Source organism: Idiotropiscis lumnitzeri, chromosome 9, assembly GCF_059441095.1.
Source record: "Idiotropiscis lumnitzeri isolate Australia: NSW breed Sydney's pygmy pipehorse chromosome 9, RoL_Ilum_1.0, whole genome shotgun sequence".
Lineage (NCBI taxonomy): Eukaryota > Metazoa > Chordata > Actinopteri > Syngnathiformes > Syngnathidae > Idiotropiscis > Idiotropiscis lumnitzeri.
This window is the reverse complement of record NC_142399.1, coordinates 23,097,392-23,113,153: the sequence shown is the minus strand read 5'-3', so window position 1 is coordinate 23,113,153 and position 15,762 is coordinate 23,097,392. Positions and strand designations below refer to the sequence as shown.

General features: G+C 41.2%; 1 protein-coding gene across 8 annotated transcripts in view; it reads left to right on the top strand.

Annotated features, from left to right (window-relative positions):
* The window catches only part of LOC148331454 (zinc finger SWIM domain-containing protein 8-like), a 259,367-nt gene extending 244,641 nt beyond the window's left edge, over window positions 1-14,726 (top strand). For 4 of the 8 annotated variants that reach the window (XM_088304030.1, XM_088304028.1, XM_088304027.1 and 1 more), the window contains 2 exons: window positions 3,287-3,385; window positions 14,560-14,726. In XM_088304030.1, the coding sequence (XP_088160156.1) occupies window positions 3,287-3,385; window positions 14,560-14,711 (251 nt within the window). In that variant the 3' untranslated portion in view covers window positions 14,712-14,726. The remainder of the gene's footprint in view (window positions 1-3,286; window positions 3,386-14,559) is intronic. The other 4 variants (XM_088304031.1, XM_088304029.1, XM_088304032.1 and 1 more) reach the window with 4 other exon arrangements.
* The last annotated feature ends 1,036 nt before the right edge of the window (window positions 14,727-15,762 follow it).

Genomic DNA, 15,762 nt, shown 5'->3' with positions numbered 1-15,762 from the left:
CTATAAACACTAAACATTAATCGTTGTAAATTCCTAACATAAAATAAAATATATCACAAGAACTGGCTCTTACAGCGCCTATCAACTCAATACAATGGAATGAAGAAATACAAATGAATCAAATTACACCATTTCAATTTGCCATCCAACTAATATTTTACATTTTTAATATATTTAACATTTTATACACTACTGTACCTCATTCGGCTCTCCAAGGGCGCTAGTTCAGACAGTCAGCTTTCTTGCCTTAGCTTGGGATACACATCGAGATTCTGAGCTACGGACTATGTAAAATTATGAAAAATCACAATGTCAATTCTTTCCCAAAACAATCAAATTAATGCTCTATGCCTAGTGTGTGTTAATATGGATGGCTTTTTTACCGCTCATCTGTCAACATATGAGCGCATGTCTCAAAGTGAAGCAACCCGGAAGTTGAATAACCAAAAAAAAAGAAGAAGAAATAACACGCTTAAAACGAACATAGCAATGCCACAAGGTGGCACTGCAAGACTACAACTTCCCATCTACACGCACAAATGAACCACAACAATGCATCATACCAAATGCATTGTAAAATAATAAAAATAAATAAAACTGACTACTTTGCGGATTTCACTTATCGCGGATTAGTTTGGGAATGTATCCCCGGCGATAAACAAGGCATTACTGTATATTTAAAAGACCAAGTTCTACAAAAAAAGTCTCTTGGATCCATATGCTAAACTTTGCAGCAGGTCCGCCATTTTGAATTTACTTTAACGGTTAGTGTCGCCTTGACTACAAAAGCTGCTGTAACATGACTGAAATGATAATTAATTCTAAATATTTCTCCAATTTGACAATAGTCCAGGCCTGAACTCACAAACTCACTTTTTATCGTAGTGTAAAGAAAAGGAAATTTTTGCGAAAATGCAGGAGCTTTGTGTTGTAGCATCATAAAGGCCAAAACACTCTTCCGACCAAATATGAGGTGTATCGGTGTAACTGCAGGCGGAAAAACATAAAAAATAAAACATATTTCCTTTAGCCAGCAGGTGGCACTACGAGTATGTTAAAAACATCTGGCTTCCTGTATCAGCATGGTGCCCTGCGAGATGGCTGGCTCCGCCTGGCCCAGCAGCTAGTTGACCGCCTCTCAGGCGGACAAGACTGTATCCTGTTTGTCCGGCCACCCTCAATGCGACATCCAAAGGCCTTGCCAGTTCATTGTGAACGTCCAAGATTTGCTGCAAACCCTCTCACAATCTGCTCACAGTCGATGGTCCTGCCCCACCTGTAATAAAAACAGCGATTAGTGATCGTGTCCTGTTCCACTAAGACGAATTGCCACAGCGGTGTGTTAGTGGTCACAAGGATGGGCGTCCTGGCCATCCTGATTGGATCCCTAAATTTGTGCGACACTTCTGTGGGGGTCCCTTCGAAGATCAGTTTGCATATGGCTTTGTTGACCGAAGTCATGAGGGGTTCCTCCCAGGCCACGACGTCTTTTCTCCAGCATCTGGTGAAACTGAAGGTGTTTTCGTTGTGCTCTCTGCATAGTTGTATATTTTCAGCAGAGGCCTGATAAACAATGTTTTTCCTGTATTGCTTGGCCCATGCAGCACCATGGTGGGTTTTGTTTTTGGCTGCAACCGCAGAGCCCACAGTTTGAAGTTCTAGTCGAACTTGTCGGTGGCGATGTTCTGGAACTTCAGGCAGTGGATGTGGCTTCTGTAGGGTCTGTAATAGGTTCATTTTCTTGTAAGTTGTCAGGTAGTTCAGCCTACAGTTGTGTCTGACCGCCTGCAGGTTGGACATGTGCAGGTGGTTCTCTATGATGTCTGGAGCGCTTTCCAGCATCTCCTATAAGGTCAATGCATTGTAATTGTGCATGGTAGACATGATGTCTTTGGTCATGGGATTTTTTTAAATGTTTTCCAGCAAACTGTACGTAGCGATCATGATAGCCTTCAGCAGTATTTTGATGTTCGTCATGCAGACAGGCGCTGTGTGGGGAGAGCTTACTTTCTGGGTTTTCAAGTTCCCAGATTTTGTAAAAGCTCCTATTGTAGGTACGTCTTATATTGTCCGAGCGTTTGGACATCAACATGAGCATCTGGTAGTGGAGCACGTTGCCTTCTGACATTGCGTTTGATACAAGCCATAGTTGAGAATGACTTTCCAGCCACTCAAAGAGACTGCTTACCGTTTGGATGCTGATCACGATGGCGTTGAAAGTGTGGATGGTCACCTGCGTGATAAGTCTCATGTTCTAGTTGGCTTGCTTGCTGGCTTCCTTGAAATCTTCCATTATCTGGTCCAAGCAGTGCTCAGTCTGCAGCGTCACTGTCCGTTCCTGCCTGTACTGCCAGGATGGCCGAGTGGTCTAAGGCGCCGCGTTCAGGACCCAGTCTCCCCAGGAGGCCTGGGTTCGAATCTCGAATTTCCCCATTGTGGGACTAATAAAGGGCAAATTAATTAATTAATTAATTAATTAATTATTGCTCCGGTCCTCGTCGAGCTTGAAGGGTTCTGCCCCTCCAGCAGGACCAGCGACAGCAGGTATTTGCTCTGCCATCAGCCAAAGGCCGTACGCGTTATAACGTCCCACGTGACATGTTGCCTTAGCAAGACCATTGACTCAATGAGTGGGTGTGAGTCGCCAAATGTTGTTTTTGTGCATGGACCAATCCATTCAGAATTGTCTGTGTTGCACGGTGTGTGGCATATCTTTGAGACACTGGATCTAGAACGACCCAGTTTCTCAGCATTTGTGAAAGAAAATGTACTTATTTCCTTAATAAAAGGACCACCTTACTGTCACCACCTCAACAATTGGACTGCACACATTTCTTATATGTCCCTTTTAATTGATTATTCAGTAAGACACTCTCAGAAGCATGCCTCATAAATGGTGGATCTGATGCTTTTGTTTGACTCTTGTAAGACTACACACCTACTTGTAAATTATGTACCATGCACTAATCTGATTTCTATAAAAACCATTGGTTTATCTGGTGAGTAATGTTGGACTAATATTATTTTGAACACAACTGTGTATAACAAAGTTTCTATTATTAGTGTGCTCTTTTTGACATGCCACACCTATATTAATTTATATCAAAACAAAGTCCCCAAACGATTGGCTTGCTGACTTTGGGCAACCCAATTTGAGAACGTGGACGTGATCCAACACACTACCAGCCGGTTATGTAAATTAATTGACACTGTTCAATAACTGGGGCTGAAATTCAGAATAGCTCATAGTTTCAGAGTTTTTGTTTCCCATTTTTTCTTTGTGCAGTTGTGTCTCCAATTGGCTCAAGCCCACCCTGTCGGAATCATAGCAGTGAGATGCCGGGTGATGAAGAGCTTGGCTTTGGTGCAGCTATTTCAGCACTAGGTAAATAAATACTACTATGTGCATGCGTGCATGTGTGTTCATGTATATGCTTGTTTTCAGAAAGTGTGGTACAGGAGTGTGCCCAAAAATGTTTTTGTTAGAAACCATGTAAAAATTATATCAGAAATCCCTTTATTGTCATTGTACTCAAGTGTGCAACGAGATTAGATTGTATATATTTTAAATCAAACCATAAATTATACCGTGTGTGCGTGTTTGGGGGGTGGGGGTGTGTGTGTTGGGGTGTGTGGGTGGGTGTGTGTGTATATAAATAAAAAAAAAAATAAATAAAAAAAAAAATATATATATATATATATATTATATATATATATGAGAGAGAGAGATGGTTTCCAAAACTCAGGAAACACAGTCACCCACAATCCACCTGAATGACTACTGTCCTGTTGCTCTCACACCAGTCATAATGAAGTGCTTTGAGAGGCTGGTTCTCCAGCACATCAGAGACTGCCTTCCTCTCACACTGGACCCCTACCAGTTTGCATACCGAGCTAACGGATCCACTGAGGATGCCATCGACACTGCTCTGCACGTGTTGTTGTGTATGTCAGGATGCTCTTTGTGGACTACTGCTCGGCATTCAATACGATCATCCCAGACATCCTCGTCACCAAACTGGACATTCTCGGCCTCCCCGCCCTCGCACGGACCTGCATTAAGGACTTTCTGACCAACAGACCCCAGACTGTAATGCTCGGCCCCGACACATCCTCCACCCGAACGCTCAGCACCGGTTCCCCCCCAAGGATGCGTGCTGAGCCCTCTCCTGTACGCTCTTTATACCTATGACTGCAGCCCGGCCCATGGAAACAACACCATTTGCTGACTATACGACAGTGGTCGGTCTGATCTCAAAAGGAGACGAGACAGCTCCTGAGATCCAGAGACAAACGGCTTGATGTGAGGACAATAAACTACAGCTCAACACTGCAAAAATGAAGGAGCTCATCAACTTCAGGAGGAACAAGACTGTGCCACCCCCCCCCCCCCCCCCTCTACATCAAAGGCGTGTGTCTGTAGAGGGTCCACATATTCAAGTTCCTGAGAGCACAGATTTCTGATGACCTCTCCTGGACACGCAACACCACAGCAGTGATAAAGAAGGTCCACCAGCGTCTGCACTTCCTGAGGGTCCTCAGGAAATTCAACCTGGACAAGAAGCTTCAGATGGTGCCACTCGTCCATCGAGAGCCTGCTGACGTACTGTGTCTCCACGTGGTACGGTGGCTGCACTGAGGCAGACAGAGTGAGGCTTCAGAGGACAGTCAAAACAGCACAGAGGATTATTGACTGCCCTCTCCCCTCCCTGTCGGATATCTACACCACCCAGTGCCTCAGCAGAGCTCTCAATATCATTAAAGACAATACTCACCCAAGCTCACACCTGTTCGACCTGTTGCCATCTGGCAGGCGCTACAGGTGTATCAAAACAAAGACAGACTGAAAAACAGTCTTTTCCCGAGAGCCATCTCCATGCTGAACTCTCACACACAACTACCCGTACCTTGTAGAACAGCAACATTGTGGTTTTTTTTCATCCAATTTCATATTTATTTTCTGTTTAATTATTTAATCTTTAATTTATTTTATATATATATATATATATATATATATATATATATATAAAATTCTTGTTTTTTGGAGAGCGGGGAGCTCTCTAATCTTGTTGCACACTGAGTATAATGACAATAAACGGCATTCTGATTCTGATACAACATGATTATTCCTTTGTGCTGCCAGTTACTTGATAGTGTTTGTGCTGTATTGGTGGTGACTGATGGATTGGTGGATGGATAAATCATAATTTTGGACACATCATCAGTTGGGTCACCCTAGGTCACTAGGCGTTTCGGCCTTACACAAGACGCCCTCCGCAGGGGGGGGCAGCCACACGGTGATTAGCCCCGAGCTTGCGTCAATCCCAATTTGTCATGAGAGTTGCTGTTGGCAGTACACTTCTCATGGCAGGGGTGTCCTTTTCCCTGGGTCAAGCCTAGGTTGACAGCATACCACCTGCCTTACTACTTGGGGCCCCAGCAGGGGTCTTTCCTCCTCGTGAACAGCCACTGACAGCCTCTTTCGGCTGCCCCTGATGCAGCTTTGATGGCTCTGCGCAGGCTTTGGCCTCGAACTCCCAGCAGTTTAGTGATAGACCTCGCTACTAAACCTCTGCAGCCCACCTCCACTGGGCGGACTTCGACGTTCCAGCTACAATACGATGTTGTTCTTCAGCTGCAAGCTCGGCATAGCATAGATGTTTTTGCTCGTAAGCCTCATCCACTGGTATAAATATATATATATATATATATATATATATATACAGGGAGAATGTATATATATATATATATATATATATATATATTAGGGGTGCAACATTACATGTATCTGTATTGAATTGTTCGATACAGTGGTCGGGGTTTGTTGCGCACTGAATTGAACAATACGCAGAATTGACGATGACGCTGTCCACTCCGCCTTTTTATATGCTGGATTGGCTACAAGCATACCTGAAGTGGAAGAAGCTCCATCAAACTTCACGTCTAGCGTTTGGAAGTAAAATCTTTTTTTTTGTTAAGTATGCACCAGATGGAAAGTGTGACATGGACTACAACTTCAACAGTGTGTCGCAAGTGTCACACAATGCTTAAACTACGTCGGTGGTTGTACAACAAACATGTTAACACATATACGCCGACATCACTTCAATGTGAAAATGAATGGAACGTTATAAGGTTCCTGCGCGGACCTATTCCACCAATACTTTTTACAATTCCTGATTTGTACAACAAGACGAGAGTTAAATTAGCAACGGCTTTGTCAGCAGCCCCCGCTGCGCTATCTTACCGTGACGGCACTTTACATCACTGCTGAGTGGGAACATTAAATGCATCGTTATTCAGACAAGGCTGCTAGAAAGTCACACGACCGATTTGACCAGAAGTCTGAAAGAAGTTGCGGAGGATGGAAATTAGTGTGCCCAAACTCAACTATACCTGTTTTATTTTATTTATTTATTTTAAAATATTTTGGAGTTGTACAATACACTTCAATACATCTTTATTGTATACAAAGTACAGTGGTTTAGAAAATTTATTTAAGGGGTAAAGTGTTTATTTTCTGCCAATACAATTTATACGATATATGAAAATACAGTCAAGCACCCAAGTAGATACACAACTGTATTTGGATGAGTTTTGTGTTACAATGATTCCATTTTAAAAAAAAAATATGTTTCAAATAATACACTATTAAGAAAGATAATTGTTTTTTTATTTATACTAGACTAATTAAGATGCATTACAGAAAAAAAATTTTTAATTGCATTTTTAAAACTGTTAAACTCTTCCACCTTCTTGGTCTCTTCTCCCTGTAAGCTCACTCTTCCTCTTGGGTCCCTCTCATTTACACACAGATACTCCGTCTTGCTACGGCTAATCTTCATTCCCCTCCTTTCCAGGTCAAACCTCCATGCCTCCAGCTACTCCTCCACCTGTTCCCTGCTCTCACTATATATCACAATGTCATCTGCAAACATCATGGTCCATGGAGATTCCTGTCTAACCTCGTCTGTCATCCTGTCCATGACCATAGCGAATAAGAAGCTCAAAGCTGTTCCCTGATGTAGACCCACCTCCACCTTGAACTCCTCCGTCACGCCTACAGCACACCTCACCACTGTCTTACAGTCCTGCACCACTTGAACATACTTCTCTGCTACTCCAGACTTCCTCAAACAAAACCACAGTTCCTCTCTGGGCACTCTGTCATTAAGCTTTCTCCAGATCTACAAAGACACAATGTAGCTCCTTTTGACCTTCTCTGTACTTCTCTCTCAGCATTCTCAAAGCAAATATTGCATCCGTTGTACTCTTTTTTTGGCATAAAGCCATACTGCTGCTCACCTCTGCCCTCAGTCTAGATTCCACCACTCTTTCCCACAGCTTCATTGTGTGGCCCATCAGCTTTATTCCTCTGTAGTTTCCACAGCTCTGCACATCTCCCTAGTTCTTAAAAATGGGCACCAGCACACTTCTCCATTTCTCGGGCATCTTCTCACAGTCAGAAATTCTACTGCTATCTCTCCTAGACACTTCCATACCTCCACGGGTATATCATCAGGACTGAGTGCCTTTCCGCTCTTCATCCTCTTCAATGCTCTTCTCTCTTCATCCTTACTGATCTTTGCTACTTCCTGGTCCACAGCAGTTGCCTCTTCTTCTCTTTGTTCTCTCTCATTTTCCTCATTCATCAACTCTTCAAAGTACTCTTTCCATCTTCCACACTATTTGCATCTGTCAACACACTTCCATCCCTATCCTTTATGACCCTAACCTGCTGCACGCCCTTCCCATCTCTGTCTCTCTGCCTTGCCAACCTGTATAGATCGGTTTCTCCCTCCTTACTGTCCAACGTCGCATACAAGTCATCGTAAGCCCCTTGTTTGGCCATTGTCACTTCCACTTTCACCTTCCGTTGTATGACCCTGTATTCCTCTCTACTTTCTTCAGTCCTCTCACTGTGCCACTTCTTCTTAGCTAACCTCTTTCTCTGGAACAATTTCTACACCTCCTCTTTTCACCACCAAGTCTCCTTATCTCCCAGATGACACACCAAGGACTTTCCTACCTGTCTCCCTGATCACATTTGCAGTAGTGGTTCAGTCATTTGGGAGCTCCTCCTGCCCATCAAGAGACCGTCTCAACTCCTTCCTGAAGGTCATACAACACTCTTCCCCTTTCAGCTTCCACCATTTTGTCCTTTGCTCTGCCTTTGCCGTCTTTGTTGTTTTCACCACCAGAGTCATCCTACACACTACCATCCTATGCTGTCGGGCTACACACTCACCAACCACTACTTTGCAGTCACTGATCTACTTCAGATTACACCATCTACAGAAGATCTAGTCTACCTGTGTACTCCTACCTCCACTCTTGTAGGTCACCCTATGTTCCTGCCTCTTTTGGAAGAAAGTATTCACAACAGCCATTTCCATCCTTTTTGCAAAGTCAACCACCATCGTTCCTGCTGCGTTCCTCTCCTGGATACCAAACCTGCCCATCACCTCGTCATCACCACTGTTTCCTGCCCCAACATGTCCATTTAAGTCTGCTCCAATGACAACTCTCTCATTGCTAGTGTCAGGTTTGTCAATTAGACATAATATTTTCATAGGCTAAAAGCTTAAAGTTTATCTTACCCCTGGTATTCCGTGCTGTCCCTTCTGGTTCAGTCGGATGGTGATCGAGCCGCGCGTCGGGACGTTCTAGCGAGGCTGGCCTCAATCAAGATGAGGGTTTTAATACTAGTTGCTGTTCACAATCTTCCTCCAGCCATCACTGTTCCCTCTGCTCGATCCAGCCACCATCCAGCTCGAACTTTGAAATGTCATGGGAGAATCACACCAAATGTGGTGGAGCGACCCTTACCATGACAAGTAGGAAATTCAGAGACAAAATAGACACGGACACCAAGTGGCAAGAGTCTGGCGGCCAGGAGAGATGATACCCCAGTGATCGGGTCGGATCTCTGAAGTTTCTTACTCTCCCCGTCCCTTTTAGTGAGAATCACAGGTTATATCACAATACAGGTTTACACAACAGTATCAGAGGTATGTTTATTCTGGTCACAGCTTTTGTTTATTCTGCTCACGTCCGCACTCCTTTCATGTTTATTTAGAGTTGTTGGGTCGCCTTAACCTGGGTGCAGGTGGCTGTTCCCAGAGTTGTTAGTTAATGTGTGGACCAAGATTAGCAAAAAAACCTATACCATTATAGTTAATGTTGTGCAGTGTGATATTAAACTTATCTTTAAATGCCCTTCCTGACACAACCCTCTGTATTTATCCGGGCTTGGGACTGGCATAAGAAGACACTGGCTTGAGCCCCCTTACGGCGACATTAGTTTAAACAAATGTAAGTAGCTTCAATAAACTATAAATTAAAAAAAAAAAAAATGTATCGAAAAAAATATTGAAACTAATGGATTGAACCGTACCGTGAATGTTGTGTATTTTTTATATATATATATATGTATATATATATATATATATATATATATATGTATATATATGTATATATATATATGTGTATATATATATATGTATATATATATATGTATATGTATATATATATATGTATATGTATATATATATATATGTATATATATATGTATATGTATATATATATATGTATATATATATATATATATATATGTATATATATATGTATATGTATATATATATATGTATATATATATATGTATATATATATATATGTATATATATATATATGTATATATATATATATGTATATATATATATATGTATATATATATATATATGTATATATATATATATATTAGCGGTGTAAATCTCTCCATTAAAGACAATTCAATACGCATCTCGATACATGGGGTGCGATTCGATTCAAGGTTTGATTTTAAAGTGCAACGATTCGGTTCGAATCTGTATCATTACGATTCGATTTGGTTTGAATCAGTGTAGAGATGGCACTATTATAATAATATATAAATAATTTAGTAATGGTTTCATTTCATGAAACCGGTTTTAATATAACAATGAGACGTCCCAAGGATATATAAAATGCAGTTTCTAGTTTAGTTAGTTTAGGAAAACATGAGCTGCCCATTGAAAATCACACCACAGCGTCTCATTAGGATTTAAATCCAGACTTTAAAATGGGGTGCTCAATCATCTTCCTTGAGGGCCGGTGTCCTGCAGGTTTTCACACAGCTGATGCAGGTAATCAGCAAGGTCTGCAGAAGCTAGATAATTAGCATTCAGGTGTGTTGCACCAGGGAGAGATGGAAAACGGGCAGGACACCGGCTCTCAAGGAACAGGATTGAAGACCCCTGCTTTAAAACATTAATTTAGTTCTTTTTGAGCCCTTCTGTTGCGGACTTCTTGGCTGTTTCGGATCATTGTCCTGCTGCATGATCCAAGAACGCTCAAGTTTTAGGGCAAAAACTGGACGTTCTCCTTCAGGATCTTCTGGTAAACAGCAAAATAATTTTTTCCAATAATCACAGCAAGTTTTCCTAGTCCTGAGGACGCAAAGCAGCCCCAGATCATCGCACTTCCACCACTATCAAGCCTGTAACCACATTTCTTCTCAGTTCATGTGGTTACCATTGAGTAAGAAACCCTCTGTTTGTAATTTATGTTTAGGAATATGTCTTTGGAATTGTTTGTCGCGCTGTTATCTGTTTTTTATTCATCGTGACATCATACACATACAAACAAATAGATGTAGGTGAATAATTTCATTAGTGTGTACACAAACATCCGTGTACTTACTGAAGTGCAATAAGATTTTACTTCTTGAGCCAGCAGCTGACTCGTAGCATTTTAACAGTCAAGCACTTTTCCACTACAACACTTTAACATGTATGAAAGCTAGCACTGCAGCACTTTACAACTCATACCCATACTTAGTTGCATTCAATGTATTTATATGGCTGTACATTAGTGTGGTTCTTGAAACTGTACTGTATTTTAAACTTATGTTATGTTTTTGTTGTATAGTCTAACATCAACCTGCCACAGGCACAACGGATGCAAATTAGCCATTGGCTATAATCTGGCATATTTCCGGGAAACTGTTTGATTAATATGCACTGTCCCTGTATACTTTCAAAAATAAATAAATACAAATAAAAATACCATGCTTTACTGGTGGCATCACTTTCTTTTTTTTTTATGTGATGCTGTTGCATTTTTTCGCCAGATGTAGCAGACTGCACGTCCTCCAAAAAGTTCAGTTTTTGACTCAACAGTCCACAGTTTTCTCCATTTTTGTATAATGGCTCTGAGATTGGTACGCTGGAACCACTCAGCCTTGGAAATGGCTTTGTAACCAGACTGATTGATTTCAATTACTTTTTTCTGGAATTTCTTTGGAAATACATGTATGCCACTTACATTAACTTGTAACTTACATTACATTTACTCCCCATTATTCCTCCAGATTACTGAAAAAATCAACTGAGCAGCAGTGGTTTTAGCAGAGCTCTTAACTGAACCAAAGGTATTTTTTATGCATATAACCAAGAATGACAATACGCAAGTCTGCCTGTCATATACGTACCACTGCACCTGTGCGAAACATATTTTGTCTACATTTACTGGACACATGATCTGTATATATATTATTAGTATGATTTGCAATTTCATGGCATAGTAGGGCTTACTGATGTGCATAAAACTGACTGATGAGAGCATAAGGGGTGACTGAGGTTTGAATGGGAACTTGCAAGCTACTTAGCACTGACGTACTCATTCTGGTGGCTCCGGCGATGATTTTCTGCTGCTTTCACTCACGTCAGTTATTCGTCTGACTAATCAGGGTCCAAATCTAGCTTGTATTCATCGACTTCACTGCGGGAAAACTCCACCGAAACGATCCGTGCACTGTGTGGGCTGTGTGAGGCACGCTGAGCCTCTTTTGATGGCTGCTTGCATTTACAAGGATGTAGCTTCATCCTCTTATCTGAAGCAATTCCGTCGCATTTGTAATACTTATTGGAAGCTTTTTTTTTTCCTCAAGGGTAAATTGTTTGGAATTTCCATCTCTACTGCGATGTGTAATACCCTCCAGTTTGTACACTCTTCCATAACTCTTCTCCTACACCAGGGGTGTCAAACTCCAGTCGTCGAGGGCCGTTGTCCTGCATGTTTTCCATCTCTCCCAGCTGCAACCCACCTGATTCAAATGAGCAGGATACTTATCAGGCTTCTTCAGAGCTTGCTGATGAGCTGATCATTTGAATCAGGTGGGTTGCAGCCGGGAGAGATTGAAAGCATGCAGGAAAGCGGCCCTCCAGGACTGGATCTTGACACCCCTGTCCTACACTCTTCCCCCAATACAGTCTTATTCTGGCAGATCTCTTTCACCACTGTCACCACATGGTCGATTTATTTTTTTACATGATTTACAATGCAGACAGGGCTGATTCTCAGTTACAGGCTGTGTCAGAACCTACTGCACACAAAAAAAGGCTAAGATGTAGAAATACATCTTCAAGAGGTGGGGACTAAATTTTTGAAAACGTGTATATATGCATGTTTTATGGGTTGAATGAGTTAAAAAAAACTTCCCATTATATTTGTACTTGGTCCAGATTTTAGACACAGATGTCAATAACCAACAACATCTTGTAACATTGCGATGATGATTGACCTCGTTTAAGAAGTTTGATAATCCTCACCTTTTTTATTTTATTATTGCCATCTCTCGTGTTGGAGGCATGTTTCTTCTCAGTTCACTTGGTGAAACACAGATTTAACTGCAGATTAACGATTAAATCTAATCTCATGCAAGTGTTTTTTTGTTTGCTTGTTTAGTTATTTTATTATGGTGTGATTCCATAATCTTTTTTCCGTGCTTAAGGGCTATACAAATAAAATTGACTTGACGTGACTTGCTTGGTATAATATTGTAACTGTTACTGCCTACCACTTTTTTTTGTTTCTTCTATTGTTTCAATTTGAAAGGCTTCAGGCTTGTGTCGGATCTGTGATCTGCAATTTTTCTATTCAACTAAACAACTGAATTAACATCTTCGGAGACTGGTGATTCCATAATTTGTTTTGCCAGGGGTTGTCGAGGCATGTCAATAAGGAAACCCCCCGGGAGTCTTGCCACTGAGGAGCTTTTTAACTACCTCAGTTACTTCTACTTCTACCTCAGAGTCCTCAGACTCTGCTTTATCAAAAGAAGTTGTGTCAGCAGAATTGACGTCTCCGAAGTATAATCCTCACCAACTCAAACGTCCCGAGGTGAGGTCGGCAGCACCACATCTCCACTGTAAACAGTGTTAACGTTTCACTGCTTCCCCTTCTGATACACTGAATGGTGGACCAAAATTTCTTTGAACTGATCAGGAAGTAGTTTTCCATGTCCTCACCAAACTCCTGCCACGCCGGGGTCTTTGCCTTGGTGAAGTGCTGATTAGCTGCCCCTGGAGTCCTACAAACCTAAACCTAGTGTCAAGTGCATAAAATTACAGAAGCCATTGGTGCCTAAGCACAAACAACTGCCCTAGAATGACTAGGGCACATGTGTGACGTGTGATGCCACTGCACTCTTCCTCACGCATGCGCACACACACCCACACGTCACACACACGCTTGTCACAATGCTTGCAACTCCTGTATGAACGTGCAAGTATGTTAATAAACAACAGCTTTTTTTTTTTTTAATAGCTTTTTCTTCTACTCACTCACTGTCTATGCCCATAGATAGCGCTATTGATCTAGTCTTTTCTCTAATTAGTGGTCCAGTTACCGGGAAGTTTTTAGCACAACTGTTAAAGCATTCCAGGACACGTTCATTTACACCGCTGTACTTTGTACTTCAAGCCGCAACCAATTTCCTCGGGGCAGGTAAACGGCCACAATCGGAATTTACTTTGTATCCCACTTCGCTTAATCAGTTGCAGTTCACTCTCTTCCACGGTCATTACCGTTCTTCTTCATGTGGATGCTACGATCTACAGATGTAAATGTAAATGAATGGATTTGAAATCTTTCTCAATTTCAGTAAAACTCATGCCAAAGGGTCATTTACATGTTGCCGTTTTTGATCCGATCATGGGGAGCTATCAAAGTTTTTCCGTTGTATGGGAACTGCTTGAGTTTGCGCTACTGCAGCCTTCGCTATGGCTTCCGGGTTCCGGATATCGGAATTTCTGTTGTAAGGAATCCATCGTCAATGTAATATAGTAGTAGAAAATTGAATTTATACGTTTTTTTTCCGGGTGAGGGAATTTCCGTTTAACAGAGATCCGTAGGTGGGAATACTTACTGTAACTACAATTATCTAGATTGTGGTATATCTTTATCATTATACAAAATTGACTTTTCTGTGTTAGAACCTCTAGTTACAACATGACAAACTGGAATATTTCTGTGAGTTTAACTGACTGTTGCACACAACTGTGTGTCTATTCTGGTTATTTATTTTATTTTTATTTTTTTTTTGCATAGCTCGGAGTTTGTAGCTTTGTCTATATTTGTTTTATTTGTTTTTAATGTCTTAAGGATACACACTACTTTCTTTCAAGTGTTTTTCAAGTTTATTTTACGTTACATGTCTTTTTATTCTTCAGACAGAGTGATATTTAATTGTGTATGCAGGGATGAAGACAACAGTAAGTGAAGCAGAGCACCCTCTGCTTTGTGAAGGAACAAGACGGGTTAAGGGAGATCTTGCTCTGGCCCTCATGATCTCATACAAAGATGACCAGAGCAACTTGAAGAAGGTAAGACAGTCTGTACTATGGATATAGTCCCCATTATAACCATTATTAATCTTTTTTTTTTTAATTGCAAATGTTTTATTGGTATTTTTAGGATGCAGTGTTTCAAAATAGAAACTAGGTTAATTTCATTCTCATCAGTTTATCAGGTTTCTTTCTCAATTTTCCTTCTTTGATAAAAGGGTACCAACAGTTTTACCTATGCCCCGTGTAAAAAGAAAAAGATCACTGTACTTATTGTTTAACAAAGAGCAGTCCCAATTATGTTCTGGTTCTCTTCTGCTTATATTCGGTAAATCTCAAGATGATCAAGGCATTTTGGAAGGAAATGTACTCACTAGTATCAGGCCAGTAATGGGTCTTCCAATAGGATAAAGGCAAAAACACAAATAATAAAAAGCAAGAATGTATAAGTAACACTTTTGTGAAGTGCCCTGAATAAATACTACTGGACGTCATTGAAATAAACATTCTAGAGAAGGAACCAGTCAAACTGCAGAAGGTTGGAGCACCTTTGTGCTCAGCCTGGAACATCTCTTCACTCTTAGTGGGTCCTTTAGGGTGCATCGGAGTTCGCCCAACCAGTCTACATGTGTTTTGTGGACTTTGAGAAGATGTTCGACCGTGTCACTCTGAGATTTCTGTGGGGCGTGCTTTGGGAGTGGAGGCTACCAAACCCACTTCTGTGGGCTGTTCGGCCCCAGTAAGACCATTGTCAGAGTTTGGTCGGCATTGTAAGTAGGTTTTGTTTCCAGTGAGAGTTGGATTTAATAAGCTTTATGACAGAATTTCTAGGTGCAGCCAACGCATTCAGCAGATCCTGTTTGGTGGTATTGCATCTCTGCTTTTTGGGGGTGGGGGTGGGGGGATAAAAAGACAAGAGTATAGATGAGGGTCTAAATATTTGCAAAAATACATTAAACTCTGTGCTAGATTTTTTTCTTTAGGAGTGTTTCCTTACACTTGTATTTGTTGTGGGATGTAAGTGTGTATATAGATGAGGATTTGTGTATATACACGTATATACTGAGTATTTTTGCATGCTTTTTATGAATGTCTGCTGCTGATGTTATACATAAAC